Source organism: Lagopus leucura, unplaced genomic scaffold (genome assembly GCF_019238085.1).
Source record: "Lagopus leucura isolate 7727_CA_CO unplaced genomic scaffold, USGS_WTPT01 Super-Scaffold_100004, whole genome shotgun sequence".
In the NCBI taxonomy this organism is placed as follows: Eukaryota; Metazoa; Chordata; class Aves; order Galliformes; family Phasianidae; genus Lagopus; species Lagopus leucura.
The window spans coordinates 23,125,233-23,143,908 of NW_024962264.1; the positions used below are offsets into that span (position 1 = coordinate 23,125,233).

Consider the following 18,676-nt stretch of genomic DNA (forward strand, 5'->3'; position numbering starts at 1 on the left):
TGTGGCTGGCATGCCATCACTCCTGGGATGGAGGAGGTAAAGGGATGGTGGGTGGTGCTGCTTCCTTGCAGCAGGGGTGGAAGGAGAGCGGAAATAATTCACATAGTTAGTATATTGGCTAATGGTCAGAGGAAGCATTTCTCACTCTGTTTCCATTAGATCACTGCTGTATCTTTTGAAAGGTTACTTCTTGTTCCAGTCACCAGTCCACCCATGCTTTCATTTGGTAATACACTGCTTGTTTGAGAGCAGGAAGTTTTCACTTGTGGACTGGTCTGAAGGTGTTGATTCCATTCACCTGTGGGTTCCCTCTAGAAAGAAAGTAAAAAAACCTGCTCCTCCCTGTGACATTGCTGAGGAAAGCTGTGTGCAGTCCTTCACGGATGTGTTCGCTTCTGCTTGTGCTTGCCTCATACAAGACCTCTTTATGGGGAGGTCAGGAAAAGTGATGCAGAGAGCTGCAATGATCTCTCCCCTCAGCTCCACCAGTGAGAATTTCAACTATTTGTTCTAGGTGAGCTGTCTTGATTCTCAGCTTATCCCAGCTGACCTGTGGGCTGCAGCTGAATGGGCACCGTGCAGGGCAGACGCTGCCCCCTGCAGTGTATGGGCAGGACAGAGCACTAGGGATAAAACTGGAGGCTGAAGCGCATTTAAATCCTCTTTGTCATAGAGCTTTCTATGCTTTGAACCTTCTCTGTGCCTGATTTCAGTAGTGGCTTTTGTCTGGATGCCCATGCCTACTTGACCTGTCTTTAAAAACCGAAGCATGAGCTTGGAAATGTAAGCATTTTACTTCCTTTTCTGATGTTTAAAATTCACAGGTATACTAGTACTGTAAAATTCAGCCTCAGATGCATGGAACATGTGTGGTTTCTTGGTGTTTGGTTTGCCAGCCACTGGATGTCACTGCTGCCTCACAGAAGGTTCTCCCAGCTCCTTTTCAGTGGGTTTGGACAAACAAGAGTGGAGGCTCTCTGGTTGTCACTCAAATAATTGCCTACTCACATTTCTTGGAAGAAATGCCACATCGATTATAAAATACATTAATTGCTAATATCTAAAGCAAACCTCTAATTCCCAGTGCAAGGTGAGAGGCAAGATTGTGCTGTAAACTACTGCAGCCTGCAGAAGCTTTCGTGCTTGATGAGTCTGTGTGCTGACTGTCCAGTGAGTGAAATGAAGTCTCTGGAAAAAAAGCGTGATTTAGAGGTATAAATGTAACATTTTTACGGCTTACAAATGGCACATTTTGCAACACATGATTTTTCAAATTTAAAAAGTGAAATGTGCTGACAGATTCGAGGAGATTAAGTTGGATATGTAGCAAAAAAAAAAAAACAAAAAACTTATCTAGAACTCTGGCTTTATGTTTTGAATATATATTAAATACAGATTAAAAAAAATGCTTACAAATTTCTCACAGATGTGGTTCTGAATTCCAGTTTTTGTAAAACGGCCACTAATATGATCAGAGGGTTGGAGCACCTCTCCTGAAGAAAGGTTGAGGGAACTGGGCTTGTTTAGCTTGGAGAACAGAAGGCTCTGGGGAAACCTCATTGTGGCCTTCCAGTACTTAAAAAGGAGTATATAAACAGGAGGGGGAACAGCTGTTTACAAGGGTGGATAGTGATAGGACAAGGGGGAATGGTTTTAAACTGATACAGGGGAGGTTTAGTTTAGACATTAGAAGGAAGTTTTTCACTCAGAGGGTGGTGACACTCTGGAACAGGTTGCCCAAGGATGTTGTGGTTGCCCCATCCCTGGAGGCATTCAAGGCCAGGCTGGATGTGGCTCTGGGCAGCCTGGTCTGGTGGTGGCAACCTGACCCATGGCAGGGGGTTGAAACTAGATGATCTTTGAGGTCCTTTTCAACCCAGGCCATTCTGTGATTCTATGATAATGGATTTGAGTTTTTTTTAATATGGTAAGTTACTTACTGCCTCTTATTATGAGAGGAAAAAAGCTCATGGAAAATTCTGGTTTGTAGAAGTGTTCATTTTGTTTGAAGGTAGTCTGAAATATCACGACTGTCTTTAGCTGGATGAAAAGAAAAAAAAAAGTTTTCTATCATAATGTTTGAAGATGCAGGTCAGCAGCACTGGAGGCAAAATGTTCTTCTTTCTACGTAGTTCTTGAACAGTGCTGAGCTGGCACTCTGATTTTGAATATATAGCACTGTTTTCCTGCATTCTAATGTACCTGTGCCACTAAAATTAATCCAGGTGAATATGTATTCATAAAACAGAAAATGATTTTGTTATTAATGTGCTATTAAATACACAATGGAAAATCTTCCCCGAACCAGCTGACTTCACTCCCCTGGGCAGCATATAGCCCTTCTATCTCTGCAAATAGCTACACAGGGCGCTGGCAGCCTAAGTGCTGCTGTGCAGATTGAAGTGCTGCAACTTGTAATCAACTGAAATCTTTGCGAGGAATCTGTGGAAGGAATACATGAGTCACCTGATCCATTTAAAAAAAAAAAAAGGCCATCTAGCACCTGTGTGTTGGTAGCTGGGAATGTGATTAGCTGCAGTTACTTCAGGCATAACAGCAATTGAGGGGGAGGCTTTTAGAAATTTAGGTGCACTTCTGGAGATCGTGCTGTTGCAGGGGTTGCATCAAGCCTGACTGAGAAAGAAAATGCCTGATCAGATAGCTCTTAGTTATAGAGGGATTTCATTTGGTAATTTTCGTCCCCCAGGGAGGAAAATGAATAGCCTGTTTTGACCAATTTTAGTTTTCTTTCTGGTGCATGAGGAGTATGCATTGACCTTTTTAAGTATATAGAGAAATATAACTGTGGAAGTTTCAGTGTTTCCATTCATCAAGAATAATTGTTTAATATATGATGGATATATTTGAAAAGTCAGATTGTCTCTAGTAGAAATTTTTCCTGCTGAAAGATGAAAAAAGGAATAAGATCTTTTGCTTATTGAAATCTAAAGCACTACGTCTCTGTAATAAGTAGAACAAATGAATAAATTTCTTCTCAGAAAGTGGTGAGGTCTTGGAGCAGGCTGCCCAGGGAGGTGATGGAGTCACTGTCCCTGCAGGTCTTCAAGAAGAGGGTCGATGTGGCACTGAGAGACATGGTCTGGAGTGGTCAGAGGCATGTGCTGATGGTTAGACTAGAGGATCTTAGTGGTCTTTCCAGCCCTAATGATTCCATGATTCTATGATCTGGAAAAGGGGGCTGATTATCAAGTAGGAAAACTTCAAGCTATAGGAATTTCTGGGCAGGTTGTAGTTAGGGAGAGTGAATAATCTCATTTAGGGATGTAGCTGAGGAAGGGAACAGTTGCAAAACAGAAGTATCGTTGATGACTATGATTTAATGAATGTTGAGAAGTGTGGCTGAATTACTTGCATTGCTTGCTTCTAAATCATCTGTAATCCTTCAGGGGAAGAAAAAAAGCAGACCTTCCAGACGCTTTGTGTCACCACTTTGTGGTGGACAAAAATGCAAATGGCCAAAAAAAAAGGTGTTAGTGCCATTATGTTCATTTACTTGCTTGTCCTTTTTCTTGATCTTCAGTTCTTGTATTACAGGCTGTTGCCCTTATAACTTCAGCAGCAGAAACAGGATTCAAAGACAGTGATGTTATTTAGGGAATGCGCAGGCACAAAGTTTGGCACAAATCACAGGAAAGAACAAGGGGATGTATGGTTTTTTTCTGAGAGCATAGTGAAATTGAAATGTTGAATGTTTAAAGTGGATGCAGAAAGGCTTTTCATGGCATGCTGAGCTGGAATTTAGTGATGCAGAGCTCTGCTGAAGGACATAGTAGGAACTGGCATAGGAAATAGTCATATTTCCAATGTCTTTCTCTGAGGCATAAGAAAGATGAGAGTAAGTAAGAAAGATGTTACAGACAGATATAGGCCTGACTGAACCTGTTACTTGAATGTCCATCCAATGCATTTGTAGGGATATAAACTGTTTGTTTCAATCAAAATGTGCAATTTATTAATGTGATAGCATTTATTAGCAAACCTTAAATAGGCATTACATTTTCAAATTAGCCATAACTTCTAAAATGATGTGGCCCTTCAGGGCTTGGTTTTTCTCTTTATTTCTTTGAGTTTTCCACGTGATTGTGCTATGTGTTCTAACACTATGGACAATTGCACAGATTTGGCCAAGGTTGTTGCTTTTGTGTGTCAGGTGAAACATGTGAATGCATTTTGAGCAGAGGAAGAGAGAGCCAAATGTGACCTTTCTTTTAGCTATGTTTGTTATGCCTGAAAGTTTAAATATAAATAATGAAGATCCCTTCTTGTCTGCATAAAGCCAGTGGAAGTGTTTTAAAGGCAAAAACAAAGCAGGAAAAAAGCAAGTATTTTATAGTAAGTGAGCCAAATGCTTAGCCCACTCTAAATCATGGTATCTTAAGGGCATATTCTGGCAGCCACAGCTTAGTGCAGCCTTGCAGCCTTCTTTTGCAGCATGGTGCTGGCAGCAGGGATGTGCAGAGCGTCACACCATCGCACATGGTCGTGGAGGCAGCAGTTGTTCAGCAGCTCCATTCCACTCTCTTGTGGGAGAGAAAAGGCCTTGCTTTCTGAAGCGGGCTGCTGCTCAGGCCTCATGCCACTGCTTGAACTGTAGTACAATTTACGTCCTCGTTCTCTTCTGTCTGAAAGACAGCTCTCAGCGAAGATGCACGTGTGGAAAGGTGTTGTACATCACTGTGTCAAAACCAATGCAATGAAATCTTTTCACAGATGCAAACACTGGCATTATGATGAAAACCTGCTCACCTCCAGTGTCGTCATTGTCTTCCATAATGAAGGGTGGTCCACGCTGATGAGGACAGTTCACAGCGTCATTAAGAGAACACCTAGGAAATACTTGGCAGAAATTGTGCTGATTGATGACTTCAGCAACAAAGGTATGTTGGAGTATTAATACACTGCTTGCAGAAAAGGCAAATGCATTGTTTTAAAATTAGTTTTCTTTTGATTTATTACCTGCTGTGGACTGAGTTGACTGCAAGGAAAGCAAGCTGATTCTTCAGTCTTTTCAGCATGGGAGGCTCTTTTCCAGTGAGCTGCTTTCATGAAGGTGACAATCCTTTCTATGCAGTCAGTTGCTTGAAAGACAGGGCTTGTGTTACTTCTCTCCTGCACCATGGAGGAATATGTAGGAGTCTGCTGGGAGAACAGCTCTTGTGAAAACAAACAGTTTTGAGAATATTGAATGAGTTTGTGTTTAACCTGTTAGGAATAATTCATTCCCTTATTCTGTAGAGGAATCCAAATTCTTTCTTCTTTTTTTTCTTCTTCACTAAAATAAAAATTTATCTAAGGCAATTCTTTTTCACTATCTTTTTCATTTTTGACATCCTTTAGCACTGTGTTGAAGTGGTTGTTTCTCAGGGCAGTGAGGGAGCTAAGAATTTAAGCACATGTTGAATTCTGCCTTTCTTTGAGACTTGCATATTAATTCAGAAATCCAAAGATTTTCCTCTTCCTTTGTAATATACAGCCTTAGTTTATACTGATAATGTATGTATTTTTGTGTGATTCTTAGAAATATGAACGTACACTGACTCTTTTTCCTCTTATGGTGGTGTCTTAAGAGCTAATTTAAATTGAGACCAAATGCAGAGAGTTGAAATATAACTATAAGGTAATTGGTATAGAGGAAATCACCTTTTTTCAACTCAGTGCTCTACTTTGAAATTTATTTTTAAAAATGCAGGTTTTTTTGCAAGATTTTATTGCTGCCTAGCTTTCTGATGGAAGTTGACAGAGTAGTTGCCTAACTAAGAATATTTTATACACACAAGAAGTGTATTCTTGTTACTGAGACAGTACTTAGACATCAATTACTGCCTCTGACTTTCTCCTTTCAAACAAATTACTTGATTTCTTTGTTGCTTGTCTTGTATAGCAGTACCTCTGCCTCACCCCTATTTTTATGGGAATAAATCCATTATACCTGAGAAACTTTTAGGCATCAAGGTAATAGTGAGCCGAAAAGGTACTCACACTCTTAGGTTTTGGTAGAATATATTTGTAGAAAATACAAATCTGTGACAAAGAGGGAAAGTCTTCAATAGTTCTGCCCATGCAAAAATCATGGTTTCAAGCCTTTGCTCCTTGTGTGTCATTTGATGCTGTATGGCTCTGATTTTGTAGGGCAGAGCTAATCCGTTATTTTGACAGAACTGTAAGCATATATGATATGGTTATATCATATATCATATGGCAGTTTCTTTTAAGATGACAGTGAGGAGCTAGGGTAGGCTTTTAGGAGCACAGGCAAGTCAGAACTGGTCAGGAGCATAGAATACAGACTCTTCGGTCTCCTCTCTGTGTAATAGCTGCATTGGGCACTGACAGCAGATGGCTCTGTGCTGAAGCTCTGTCCCTTTCATCAGGCAAACTGCACTTCTTCGTATTCAGTCTAGCAGCAGTTATTGTGTTCTGCTGGTATGTCTGCATATCTGCCTGGTATGTCTGAATCGATCACATAATCAGGATTGAGTATAAATTGCTGTTAAAGATAGTTAAGGTTTGCTAATTTTTACGTCATACCCATAGGTAGACAGGTATCATTTTCTGTTTATTTTTACAGGAGATGAAAAGTTACCTGTATTGTAAACTTGTCTACATCTGGCTCAGTCTAATAAAGATACTGAATGGTACATAATAGTCTCCTATTTTTTACAGCCTCTGAGAATTTGGCTTAGATATACACACACATTATAAAGCAGAAATATCTTCTCTCCTAAGGGATGTAATCTTAATAATTCAGTCAGCAGACATGTACTGTGTTTTTCCTTTGCAGCTGGGATCACAGCTTTCCTTCTGAGCTGTTCAAGGACTGCCTGAGTGAGCAGCATGAAGTAACTGCAATGCTGACGGTCTCTAGAAACATCACCAAGTTTTTACTAGTGATCAGTCTCAATATTTGGGTTGCACATGAGTCATAGCTGATTCTCTACTACACATGTCATTTATGGGTTGAGTTTGGCATAACTGGCGCAACACTTTTCCAGTATATGACTAATGTTAAATACAGGTAATATTTTTCCAGAAACTTGTTTTGGAATGCAGAATCTGTGCTTTTTACACACATATGTATGGTTAGCTGATAGATACAGCTAGCCTAGAACTAACTTCCAGCAGACCCTTGTCTTTATTTTTCCTAGACTTCATTTTCCCAAATAACATAGGTCAGAAAATGGAGTAAAGTAAGCATGGGATGAAGTGTTCTCATGCGTGAGCAACTGGAAAACAAGCAGGGACTGGAATGACTCTGTACACCTCGCTGCAACTGCATTATTTCCCTATAATAATTCATTAAAATGCTTTAGGCTATTACTTGGTAAACATAATTAACTTAATTTCAATCATTCAAATTGCATTCCAGATTTAAAAATGGCTGAAGGAGGAGAATCTAGCTCCACTTCTTTCTCCCTGGAGAAAAGCATGATCTAGCATAGTTGGGGTGACACACCAAGCTGCCTGAAGTGATCCACACTAGTTAGGAGAGCTGCACATCAGAAACAGTCTTTGCCGTAGTAGAGCTGCTGGTGGCTTTTTGCTTCTGCAGCCAAAGCAGAAGTGGTGCTGATCAAACAGGCAGGCTTCGTGACTTTCTCTTCCCCGCCTGCTTTCAGACTGCTTGCTTTGTCTGTTTTTCCTTACATACCTTACAGGCAGAAACAATTGCGGCGCTTTGAAAATGCTATTTTTCATTTAGTTCTTTGTGGAAAGTCAGCTGGGAGCAGCCTCTTTGCAGAATGATGCTGCCTGCCTGCCTGCCTGCCTGCCTGCCTTCATCTCCTCTGCAAACAGCAAGTCTTGGCTGTGGAGGGCTGCTCAGGAAGATGTGCTGAATTCAGCTCCAGCATGTCTTTCTTTGCCAACATGCAGACAGAACAGTAACAAGAAGATGATGCCAAGCTAATTCAATTGCACTAGTTCTGATGTTTGCAGTGGAAAACTCTGTACTAATGCATCCTAGAATCCATTTACTTATGTTTTCTTTAAGGTTATCTGGTGTAGCATCCTTTATGATAATAAAAATGGGAAGCAATGGGCACTGATAGGTAACAGTACTTTCAGTTTAATAGTGCTCACAGGTGGGATCTGAAATGTGAATGGGTACCCCTGTCTGAACTGAGAGCCCTATACTAGCAGTGTTAGACTGTGGAGACCAGGAAGGCAGCAGCTTTAGGGAGGGCTTGTGATGCCATTCCTCTTGTTCTTAATAAATGACATCCATGAGTAGAGGAAGAAAAACAGAGCTCTCCTCCTCCCCACCCCCAGCTGCAATCTGCAGTGCCTAATGCCTTTTGGAGAAAGGTTGTGCTTTTTAAAAACATTGATTCATGCTGTAATCATGCAGTGAGACTTGAGAGAACCACCCAAACAAGGGAAGACCAGATTGGTGGTTATAGTACTTTGGGGGGTAAAATGGACATTTTAGAACAGGAAATAAAATATCTGTTGACAGATATAATAAATACTCATTTTAGGGGAACGGCATTTAATGTTGGCCAAACAATATTTCTAACTGCAAAAGGATCAGGGTTTTATACAGTACTGTCATGCAGCCTAGCAATGCCAAGTCTCTATAAAATGGGAAAAGGGGAAAATTCAGTTTTCCTGTGGGAAAGAGCACTTGCTGCTAGCCCTGGCAAAGACTGGGATAATGGACTGCAAAGCAAATGCAAAATGGACTTGTGCTGTGGAAGAGCTTTAGTGAATCAGTGTTACAGGTTTTTACAGCTCCCATGAACCGTACATACTTGAACTTTTGATAAGTAAAACATTTGGCTTCATGGGCAAGAGAGCTGGAAATAAGTTTACAAACTTTAAAACCTTCCCGACTGTTGCATGTATTTGGAATGTGCAGAGTATATAACGGTGTGGTACAGAGGTTCTCATAGTACTATTTCAGTGTGACCTCATAACTCACTGAAATTTATCCTATAACATTTTTTATACAACTGTCATATTGCGTATTCTCTATATAACGCATGGCACGTTACTCTATATAGCATAAGTGATAAAATTGTTCTTTCCCTTGTTTGATTTTTATAGATCCTTGACATTTTTCTAGTTCACAAGGCTTTACAAAAGAAACTGTAAATGTGTGTGGGAAAAGAGGATACTTAAAACTGCTGCTTGAGAAAACTTTATTTTATAAAGTTGAAGAGGAAGGATAATATCAGTATAGAATGAATACTGATTTTGAAGATTTTCTGGTCTTTGGCAGAACTGCTGAATTTTCGAGTTTGGAAACTTCACTTATAAGAAATAAACATTTTTATCTGAGTAATTTATGTGTAGCTTTTGTTTAAAATAAACATTTTTAAAATACTTTTGGCAAGAATATAAAACTTATTAAATGTAAGGAGCAGCAAACAGCAAACTCCGGGCTTCAATCCTTTTAATTCAGAGTGCAGAAAACAGCATAGCTGAAGCACCTTGATGTCTGATTGCTAGTGCAAGGGACGTCCCTGTCCTTCCACCTCATCTTGTCCCTCCTGGCCATGCCCACCTCTGTGGTTTCACCAATGAGGAGACAGGCCAACCTCAGCCAATTCAAAAGCTACTCCTCAAGCCTGATTAACAGCTTGTGTGGAACCACAATAGGCAGAAGACCAGCATGAGTGCTAGGTGTTGGACAGGCTTGTGGAGGAGCCAGGAGCAGCAGAGGAGAAGGATGCTCTGTCCTTCCCGGCAGCATTCTCTTGGCTCAGCACTAATACATATCTGTCTGCCCCTTCAGGCTGCTGCAGACCACACTGTGCGTGTCCCTGCCTCAGATTAGGTGGCTTATTTTGGGCGCTGATGGAGAAACAGAAGCTGGACGTGATTCGTTCAAGCCTTTTAGTACAGGAATAGATTTCAAATGGACAGCGGTAGTTGAATTAGCGTAGCCTCAAACTGTGAGTGCCTGACTGCCAGCCCTTCTGCCTTTTTGAATTTTCTCAACAGAATCAACTGTGCAAAAATATTATGCAACACTTGCATCCTTTTTTCAAATTGTGTGGTAGAAATGTGCTTTCCAGAGTAGTCTGGCAAAGCCCAAGTGCAAATACAAATCTGTAAGCATTTCAGTGTAGCCCATCTTGGTTCTTCTGGATAACTCATCCCTTTATTTAAGCCAAAATTGGCTTAAATTCTCTTGTCCTTTTTGTGTTCTGTGGGGTTGGTAGCATGATCATCAGTACAATGAACCACAGCTCATCCACTGCAGTTCTGGCTCTTCCAAGTATTGTTTTTATGAATTTAATTAAAAGATTAATCCAACACCACTGCTACCCCAAGGTGGGACAGGTCTAGATGAGAGAGGGGAATAATTTGAATATAGTGGGTTTTTGTCTCAGATTTCCAGATTTAAAAGACTAGCATAATATTTTTTAAGTCCAAACGTGGCAAACGGAGATGATAAACAGAAAAGCAGTGCCTCCTCCTGTATATGTGTGACATTATCTGATGAGGAAAGACCATATGCTGAAGTGTGGAAACTATGTTGTTCTGTGTGGTCAAAACACATTTGAAGACCTTGAAGCCACTTCATGATGCGTTGAAGTGACTGGGAGTTTTTCATCTGGCTCTGCTGCAGTGTGGCCAGCAACTTGACCTGACTTTTCTTGAGAGAGGTGAATTTGTGCCACGAAGTCAGAGAGCTCCAGGGCTCAATCCCTACAGGTTTAGTGTTTAGTGCACAGTAGTACAAGCTGCTGCTTGATTTCAAGATTCCCTAAGTCCTGTATGTCTGCAGATATTTTTAAGTAGAGTTGGAGTTGGGTTGTATTAAGAATACAAACACGACTATTACTGAGCTTCACCTAAATAAATTTTTCCTGTTATTTGATAGCTCACCTAAAGGAGAGACTGGATGACTACATTAAGCAGTGGAATGGTCTTGTAAAGGTATTTCGAAATGAAAGGAGAGAAGGTTTAATCCAGGCTAGAAGCATTGGAGCCCAGAAGGCTAAGCTTGGACAGGTAGGATCCTGCTCACACACAAGTCTTGATTAAATATATACTTAATTTTACACCTTTAACTTTTTTCCTTTTTTGTTTTTAATATTAAGGTATTTCAGTGTGAAATAATATTAATTCAAATTCTGTGATATGATTGTTCATTTGCTTCTCTGTTTCTCTCTTTTGAAGGTTTTGGTTTATTTGGATGCCCATTGTGAGGTGGGAATTAACTGGTATGCGCCACTTATAGCTCCTATTTCCAAGGACAGGTAATGCTTTCCTGTGATTTCTAGTGCCTGGCCTCTTAGAAGCAAAAGTCAAAGCAACAATCTTCACTTTTAAAGTTAAAAGCAATATGTTGTATACCTATGTCAACTTCTATCTGTATCAAACCATGTCAGTATTTGTTGAATGACATATTTGTTGTCTCTCAGCACAAAAGCTATGTGAGGAGGAAGAACAGGCAAATCAATCTCCAGATTTTCTATTTCAGTAGGTGGACTGAATATTTTAATATAGATTAAATATCAAGCAAAGCTTCTCTTTTGTAGTAATCTCAGTGATCACAGTTACAAAAACATTCTATTCTAGCTGAGAAAGGATGATGATTAAACAAAGTTTTTTTTTTTAACTGAAGATAACTGTTATTTTTGGTGAAGGAAAAGTAATGGCAAAAGTTCTGATTTAACAGGATTTGAAGTTACTTCCATCTCAAGAGTTTTATAACTGCAGGATTGTGAGATGGTCCATTATGACTTCTGTAAAGCACTGTGGAGAATTGCCTCTAAGGAAGCAGAGCCTGGGACTGAGCCGGTCTGTCCCGCTGTCCCGCAAGGCCAGGTGTCTGCAAGGACCTGTGTGCAGTGATAAGAGCAGGGATCCCAGGGCCTCCATGTCTGGCTGCTGTTCCCGTGCACTACCGTGCTCCCAGTTTTGTAGTCTGGACTACATGGGTTTACAAAACCACAGGCTTGTTTAAACACTTTAATCCTATGAAGTTATGGTTTAAGCCTAAAAAACTATTTATTAACCTGTCATACTGGCAGAAGTTTCTAGAAGAGTGGTTTTTTGTGTGTTTTTTAAAGGTCATAACTTAGCTGCAAGACTGTATGTAGGCCATAATATTAGATAGAAGGAGTGAGAACTCCATGTGCTCCCACTGAGGCCACATTGCTCTTACACCTGACAAAAAGATGGGAGGAAAAGGCAGCTGTAGGGGGTCATTCAGCAAGCATGTGGAGGTGCTGGGAGCTCTGCAGCCTCCCATCAAGTGCTGTTCTCTAGGTACAGCATACTGGCACTTCTGCACTGAAGGAAAGAGCACATCATTATCACTTCTTGTCTCCTGCTTGTTTTCCTTTCTCATATGAGAGTTGACTTATAAAGATGGAAGTGCTTGGGAAAAAAAATAAAAACTAGGATTGCAGTTCGGTCACCAAGAAATCCATTTGGGAAATTTGGAGAGAATAACAGGATGATGTGTTTTTATTGTTGAAAGTTGCATATGAGAGATAATTATGAGGAGCACATTGTAAATTAAAAAAAAAAAAAAAAAAAGAAAAGCCTTCTTTCAGAGGCTGTTGCTAAATGAGCACCAGTAACACCTTTTTTATCCTTAAAGTCTGGATTTGCAACATGGTTGGATGGGAGCAAACAGTGAACATCCATATTGGCGCTAGTAAAAGCTAAGCATTATTACCTTATTGGCAGCTAAGGTTTGATGTGAATAGAAGTTACAGAAAAATAATAATACTGTGAGAACCCTAGCCCTCTACAGGCTCTTCTGTTGCCTCCAGCAATGCTTTGTAAGAAGTACACATAAAGTGTAAGTGAATTGATATGTTAGCATTTCATGCCCATCTCTCCTGCTTTCAGAACCTCTTAAAACATCAGAAACAAAAGCCTCTCTTTTTTGTAACAAGGCATCATTTTGCAAGTGACTTTTCATATGAACTGCTTTATGAGATTAATAATAAATGGTGAAAAATTCAGATTAGTCATATTACTCTTCTTAAATTGCATTTTGCTCTTTCTTTCCCTTCTATAAACGTTTCAGAACTACATGTACTGTACCTCTAATAGATTACATAGATGGGAACGATTATTCCATTGAGCCACAGCAAGGTGGGGATGAAGATGGTTTTGCCAGAGGGGCCTGGGACTGGAGTTTGCTATGGAAACGAATTCCATTAAGCCACAAGGAAAAGTCCAAACGAAAACATAAAACTGAGCCTTATCGGTAAAGAGAGCTGTTTATATACTGTGAATTGTAACAAATGAGTGTCTAAAGCCTTTCCTTCTTCCCTCCTCCCTCTTCTCCCATGAATCACGGTTGGCGCACGCATCCTCCGTGGGTCCCTGCGCATAACCACATCCTCCCCGCCACCATCCGCCACCCGCAGAACCACATGCACTGTGCCGCTTATAGATGTCATAGATGGCAACACTTTTAAGATTGTGCCGCAAGGGGGTGGTGACGAAGATGGGTTTGCTAGAGGAGCGTGGGATTGGAGTATGCTATGGAAGAGGGTGCCCTTGTCCAAGCGAGAGAAGGAAAAAAGAGAGACAAAAACCGAACCGTATCGGTAAACACTAAATCACTTACCCATTTCTTTTTTCTTAAGTAGATATTGATCCACTAAATCTTGCATGCATACTTAAGCCTGAAAATATTCCTACCTCTGACCACGCCAGCTGCTTTGTTTCATCAGGCCTGTACGCTGCAACTGATTACTTGCTTAAAATGGCTTTGCTGCCTTCTGCTGCCTCTCCGTTCCTGCTCTTGTGTGCTTAACAGGGCGTACCTTAGAAAGAGGGGGGTTGTCTGGGGAGATGAAGCATCGTATGACTTTGTTTCCAGAGAAAACTTTATTTAGCTTCGATATTTGTAAAAAGTAGTGCTGGAAACAAAAGTGCTTATTTAACCATTTTGTTTGAAATAATGAGCATGCTGTGAGTATTCGTAACAGCTGGCAATGCGTAAAATCTGTAGGTTGCTGTCATGGCTTGGTGCATGCGTACAGCTCGTGGGTTACGTACGTATATCAAAAGAATCCCTTTTGTCATGCTTCTCCCACTTGCTTCACAATAGATCACATCTGACAAAGAAGCATACTATTTGAGAATCTTGGCTAGTTGTTTTCTAAGGTCTCAATATGCTTGGGGATTTTACTGTAATGTGTATCACATGGAAAGGAAAAGAGAAAAAAAATCCTTATTTTCTGTGAAATCTTCAGTAATTTTTACACAGATCCCACCTTCTTCTGCTTTGGAGCGGGGTATGTTTTCTTCCCAGCAAACAGAAACTGGCTAGAAGCTCTAGCTTAGAGTTTCTGGATTGCTTTTCAAGACTGGAAGGCTGTGGTTCTGCTGTTTTTTATTGCTTTCCCCTTCACACTCAACTAATCGTGTTACTACATTTGAAAGCAATCTTCACATCTTCAGAGTCTAATGTCTTCTATTGCTTGTATGTATGATTTAAGTACTGTAAGAACTTATGTTGGTAATTCCCTCTCCTCACCCGTGATTGTTCTTTGCTAAAATGGCAACACATGCAAGGAAGTTATGAAGCTTTGATCTGTTTTGTGTACAACCTAAATAATACCGTTTTCTGACAAGGCTGTCCACATTGAAACTTTAGTATTTGCTCGGAGGGGGATAAACTATTTCAAACATCTCTGTTGTGTTCTGTGTTTACCATCCAAACAGGTCTTAAAATCCTTTAAACTGTTCCCAGAAACACACAACACATGTTCTCGGAATAGTTTAAAAGATGATTTTATTTTTAATAATACTTTGATAGTCATAATGCCTTTAACAAAAAGAATTCCGAGTCAGTTATGCCCGGGCTGTGTGTGTTTTGTTGCAGCAATACTAAGGCATGTAAGACCAAGTAATGGCTTTGCTCAAATAGGATTGTTTTATTAAAAAAAAAGCTAAAGCAAAACTGACAAAATGATCTTCAACAACTTAAAGCACAGAAACAACTTTCAGTAATGTGAGAAGTAGCCCTGGACTGAATCCCACTTTCTTAATCCCCAGCCTAGTGGGGACTGCAGGTATATTCCTTAGGGATTTTTTATATTTATTGATGCTCAGGTGGAAAATGCTGGAAATGGAAATTCTGACAAAAATTTTCTATAATTAAGAATCTATATATACAAAAATAAATCACAAGTTCACTGAAAATTATACCGATGTCATTTCATGAAATCCCTGAATGCTTATGACAAAGCTTTATGATCTTTCAGTGTATTGCCATCAATCTAATCTTTATTATATGTTATCAGCGAATTGCTTCCTTAATTATTGTTTTCTGTGAATGTTCTCTGATTGTTTTGGCAGGAGGAGTTACACTGTATTCTTCTTCCAGGTCCCCCGCCATGGCTGGTGGATTGTTTGCCATTGAACGTGATTTCTTTTTTGAACTGGGTCTCTATGATCCTGGCCTTCAGATCTGGGGTGGTGAAAATTTTGAAATTTCTTACAAGGTAACATTAAATAGTAAAAACTTTCATAGAATCCTAGAATAATAGAATCAGAAATGTTGGAAAAGACCTCCAAGATCATCTAGTCCAACCATCCACCTACCACCACCATTTCCCCACTAAACCATGTCCCTTAATACAACACCTAAACATTTCACCTCCAGGCATGGTGACTCCACCACCCCTGTGCAGCCCATTCCAGCACCTGACCACTCATGTGGAGAAGAAATTTTTCCTAATATCCAACCTGATGTTGTCAGGTTGGGAATCTGTCCCTAAGTTTGGATTTTGTTAAGGGTTTGGGATTGCACACGTGCCCAAATAAGTAGCCTGAAACCAGACTGACAGGAGGGGGAAGACCTGGCTGCTCACTGCGTGTGGTTGTAGAATAATGTTGTATTTAAAGGAAGTGATGAGAGAGCAAGCACCATTCAATTAAAGCACAGGTGCATATAGAGTAAACAGCAATGCAAAAGGACGTAAGCTGCCCTGGTTTCCCCCTCCCTACCATTTTTGTGAGTGAAAAATGGTCTCAGATGCTTCTCAAAATTTAAAGAACTTCTCTTCAAGGGAAGTCTTCGTAATTGAAGCACTAACTGCATAATTCATAATAGCTGCAGATTTTATTTTCAATCCTAGGCAAATGCATGCTCTTCAGTTAGCAGGAAATGTAAGATGATAATCATTAGCTTCTGGTATCTTCAGTATTCGTAATGACTCAAGTGGCAGACAGCAGGAATCTGTCCCAATTAACAAACGAAAGTGGAGACATCTAATATCCTCAGCAGTGATCTGTGACACTGTAGCTGAATTTCAGTAGAAGTACATTCAGAGCTTCCCCAGCTACTCCTGCTGATGATGACTTCGAGGAAAGCTCTGAGTGCACTTGCTCAGCTGTAAATCCATATGCAAAAGGCAGTTATTAAGGATGTTACAGATACAGGGTTTTTATTCTTTTAATTCCCCATCTTGCTTAGATTTAAATCATGATTGAAATTACATACAGTAATTTCGTAATTGAAGTGGATAGCTGCCGCTGATTATGTAGAGACCTTTAAATTGATTTCCACAGATCAAAACCAGTCGGAACTAAATAACATTTATCACTGTTGCATACGGACTCCTAGATAGCAAATAAAATGTCTTTGCATATCAGAGTTTCTTTGTATGGTTTTTAAATCAAACTTCAGAAATTAATATGATGACAAGCACGCACAGTAAAGGAAAAAAACTTTTCTGCCCATCTTTCCTAGTGATGTTAAGTCATACTTGTAATCTGGAATGCAATCTTAATTTGGAACATCCCTGAACTTATTTAGAATTTGGATTTGATGCTACATTTTAAACTTGTCAAAGCTATGAGCAAATGAATTCAGATCTTTTAGGTATGTTCTCTTTTCTCCATAAATAGATGGATTCTCCCAGGACATGTGGGAGGGAGGAAATTTCAGAATGGTAACATACGTTCCCCATTTTTATTTTCAGCTACTACAGCCAGAAAAAAAAAACCATGTTTGTTACAGATCTGTAGCAATTTGTAACAAAGTAATTTGTAATCAAATTATCCTAACCTCCTCCTACTCTTTATTAAGAAAAACTTAAATATGATGGGCATCTAACCAAAATCCAGCTTAGTGATGGCACGTGAGTTACTCCAATAAAATCAAAATACTGATTCTGTCATTTTAAAATTTACCCCATGCTAGATTTTGTTCTCTCATTCATTACCATTGTTTTAAACAGCAATGGAATGAGAAGGCAAACTATTTTAAAAGCTTTTTGAAAAATTACTTTAATCAAGCAATTTCGTGGTGAAGTTGAAGATGTACTCAGTACAGCCTTTCATTTCAGACTTATTATGTCTATGTTTAGGTCAAGTTTACACAGTTGGTAGAGTAAGAAAAGTAGCTGGCATCTCTTTCACAATTTGCTGTGTATTTTTCTGTCTTAAATTCCTGTAAACATGTATTAATATCTGCATCTTTTCTTGACCTTGTAGATCTGGCAGTGTGGAGGAAAACTGCTGTTTGTCCCCTGTTCTCGTGTTGGACATATCTACCGTCTCCAGGGCTGGCAAGGAAATCCACCCCCCGTGTACGTTGGGTCTTCTCCTACACTGAAGGTACTGGTTTGCTGCAACCCTGAAGTTCTTCTGATGCAAGACAGCAACAGATTCAAATAAGTCTATGTAAATTATCAGTAGAACTTTAAAGAGTACTTCATTCAAAGGTGTTCATTGTCTGAAGTTGAGATGGTCATCCATGTGGGGGGGAATCTTTGTGCCAACCCCACTGTTTGTAAGAACAGACACTCCTGGAACCCAGCTTCTTTCTTCACCCTTCCCCTGCATGGAGGTACAAATTACATTTCCTACCGCTTTCTCTCTCACCCCCAAAGCCTTTGCTGAGCTGTGCTCAATTGAAGTGCAAACAGCAGAAAGTGCCTGCCTCTGCTCTGGTGAATACAGCACAGTCCTGGAGGGTGGTGAGCATGGCTTTGCAATCCTCCGCTGGCTTGGAAGGGCATAAGCCCAGGCTCTCTGTGAGTTAGCAAACACAATAACCCTGCATCTCTCATACCTTTATAGCTGCATTTCTGAACTAGGAAGCAGAGGACAATGCCTGAGAAAATTTCATGCTTTGCACATTAAAATCCATAACTCCTCAGGCGTCTTGTAGGTACAAAAGTGTTGCTCAAGCCATGATATTAAAAGTAGACAACACCTCAAGGAAAGAGTGAGCAACCTGTATGTATCTGAACAGAGAACTTGAATCAAGAAAAACTCTTTGATATGCTTTTGTACCTACCAAAAGAAGGGCAAGGACCTTTCTGTTAAGGTTTCCTATTGCCTGGCTAAAGATTCCTCTTGTGAAGTGCTTTGTCATTTGTATATTTATAAATTATAGGCTCTATTCTTTATAAATTCCAGTCCCAGAGCCATTGTCCCTGAAAGTTACTGATGACAGTGACTTCAGATTTACAGGTTTTTTACTGGCTTCAGCCAAGCTAACAGCTGTTCCTATTCAAAAGTGAATGTCTCAGAAAAGCCTCAGAGAACTAACATAACACATACGAAATAAAAATATCCTGTATTAATAAGGAGACTTGATTAACATTTTGACCAAACTAACAGCAGGAGCAGTACCGTGGAAGGTAGCTGGAAATAAGCATAGCTGGATGTAGTGACAGAGAAAAGAGCAATGGGAGAAGAGATTGTAAATGATAGC

General features: G+C 40.0%; 1 protein-coding gene across 3 annotated transcripts in view; it reads left to right on the forward strand.

Moving 5' to 3' along the window:
* Positions 1–18,676, forward strand: part of GALNT7 (polypeptide N-acetylgalactosaminyltransferase 7) — a 68,210-nt gene that overhangs the window by 40,226 nt on the left and 9,308 nt on the right. For 2 of the 3 annotated variants that reach the window (XM_042871601.1, XM_042871603.1), the window contains exons 3-8: positions 4,732–4,898; positions 10,853–10,983; positions 11,152–11,231; positions 13,365–13,547; positions 15,335–15,452; positions 17,449–17,571. In XM_042871601.1, coding sequence (XP_042727535.1) covers positions 4,732–4,898; positions 10,853–10,983; positions 11,152–11,231; positions 13,365–13,547; positions 15,335–15,452; positions 17,449–17,571 — 802 coding nt within the window. Of the gene's footprint in view, positions 1–4,731; positions 4,899–10,852; positions 10,984–11,151; positions 11,232–13,018; positions 13,202–13,364; positions 13,548–15,334; positions 15,453–17,448; positions 17,572–18,676 lie in introns of all 3 variants that reach the window. The other variant, XM_042871602.1, reaches the window with a different exon arrangement.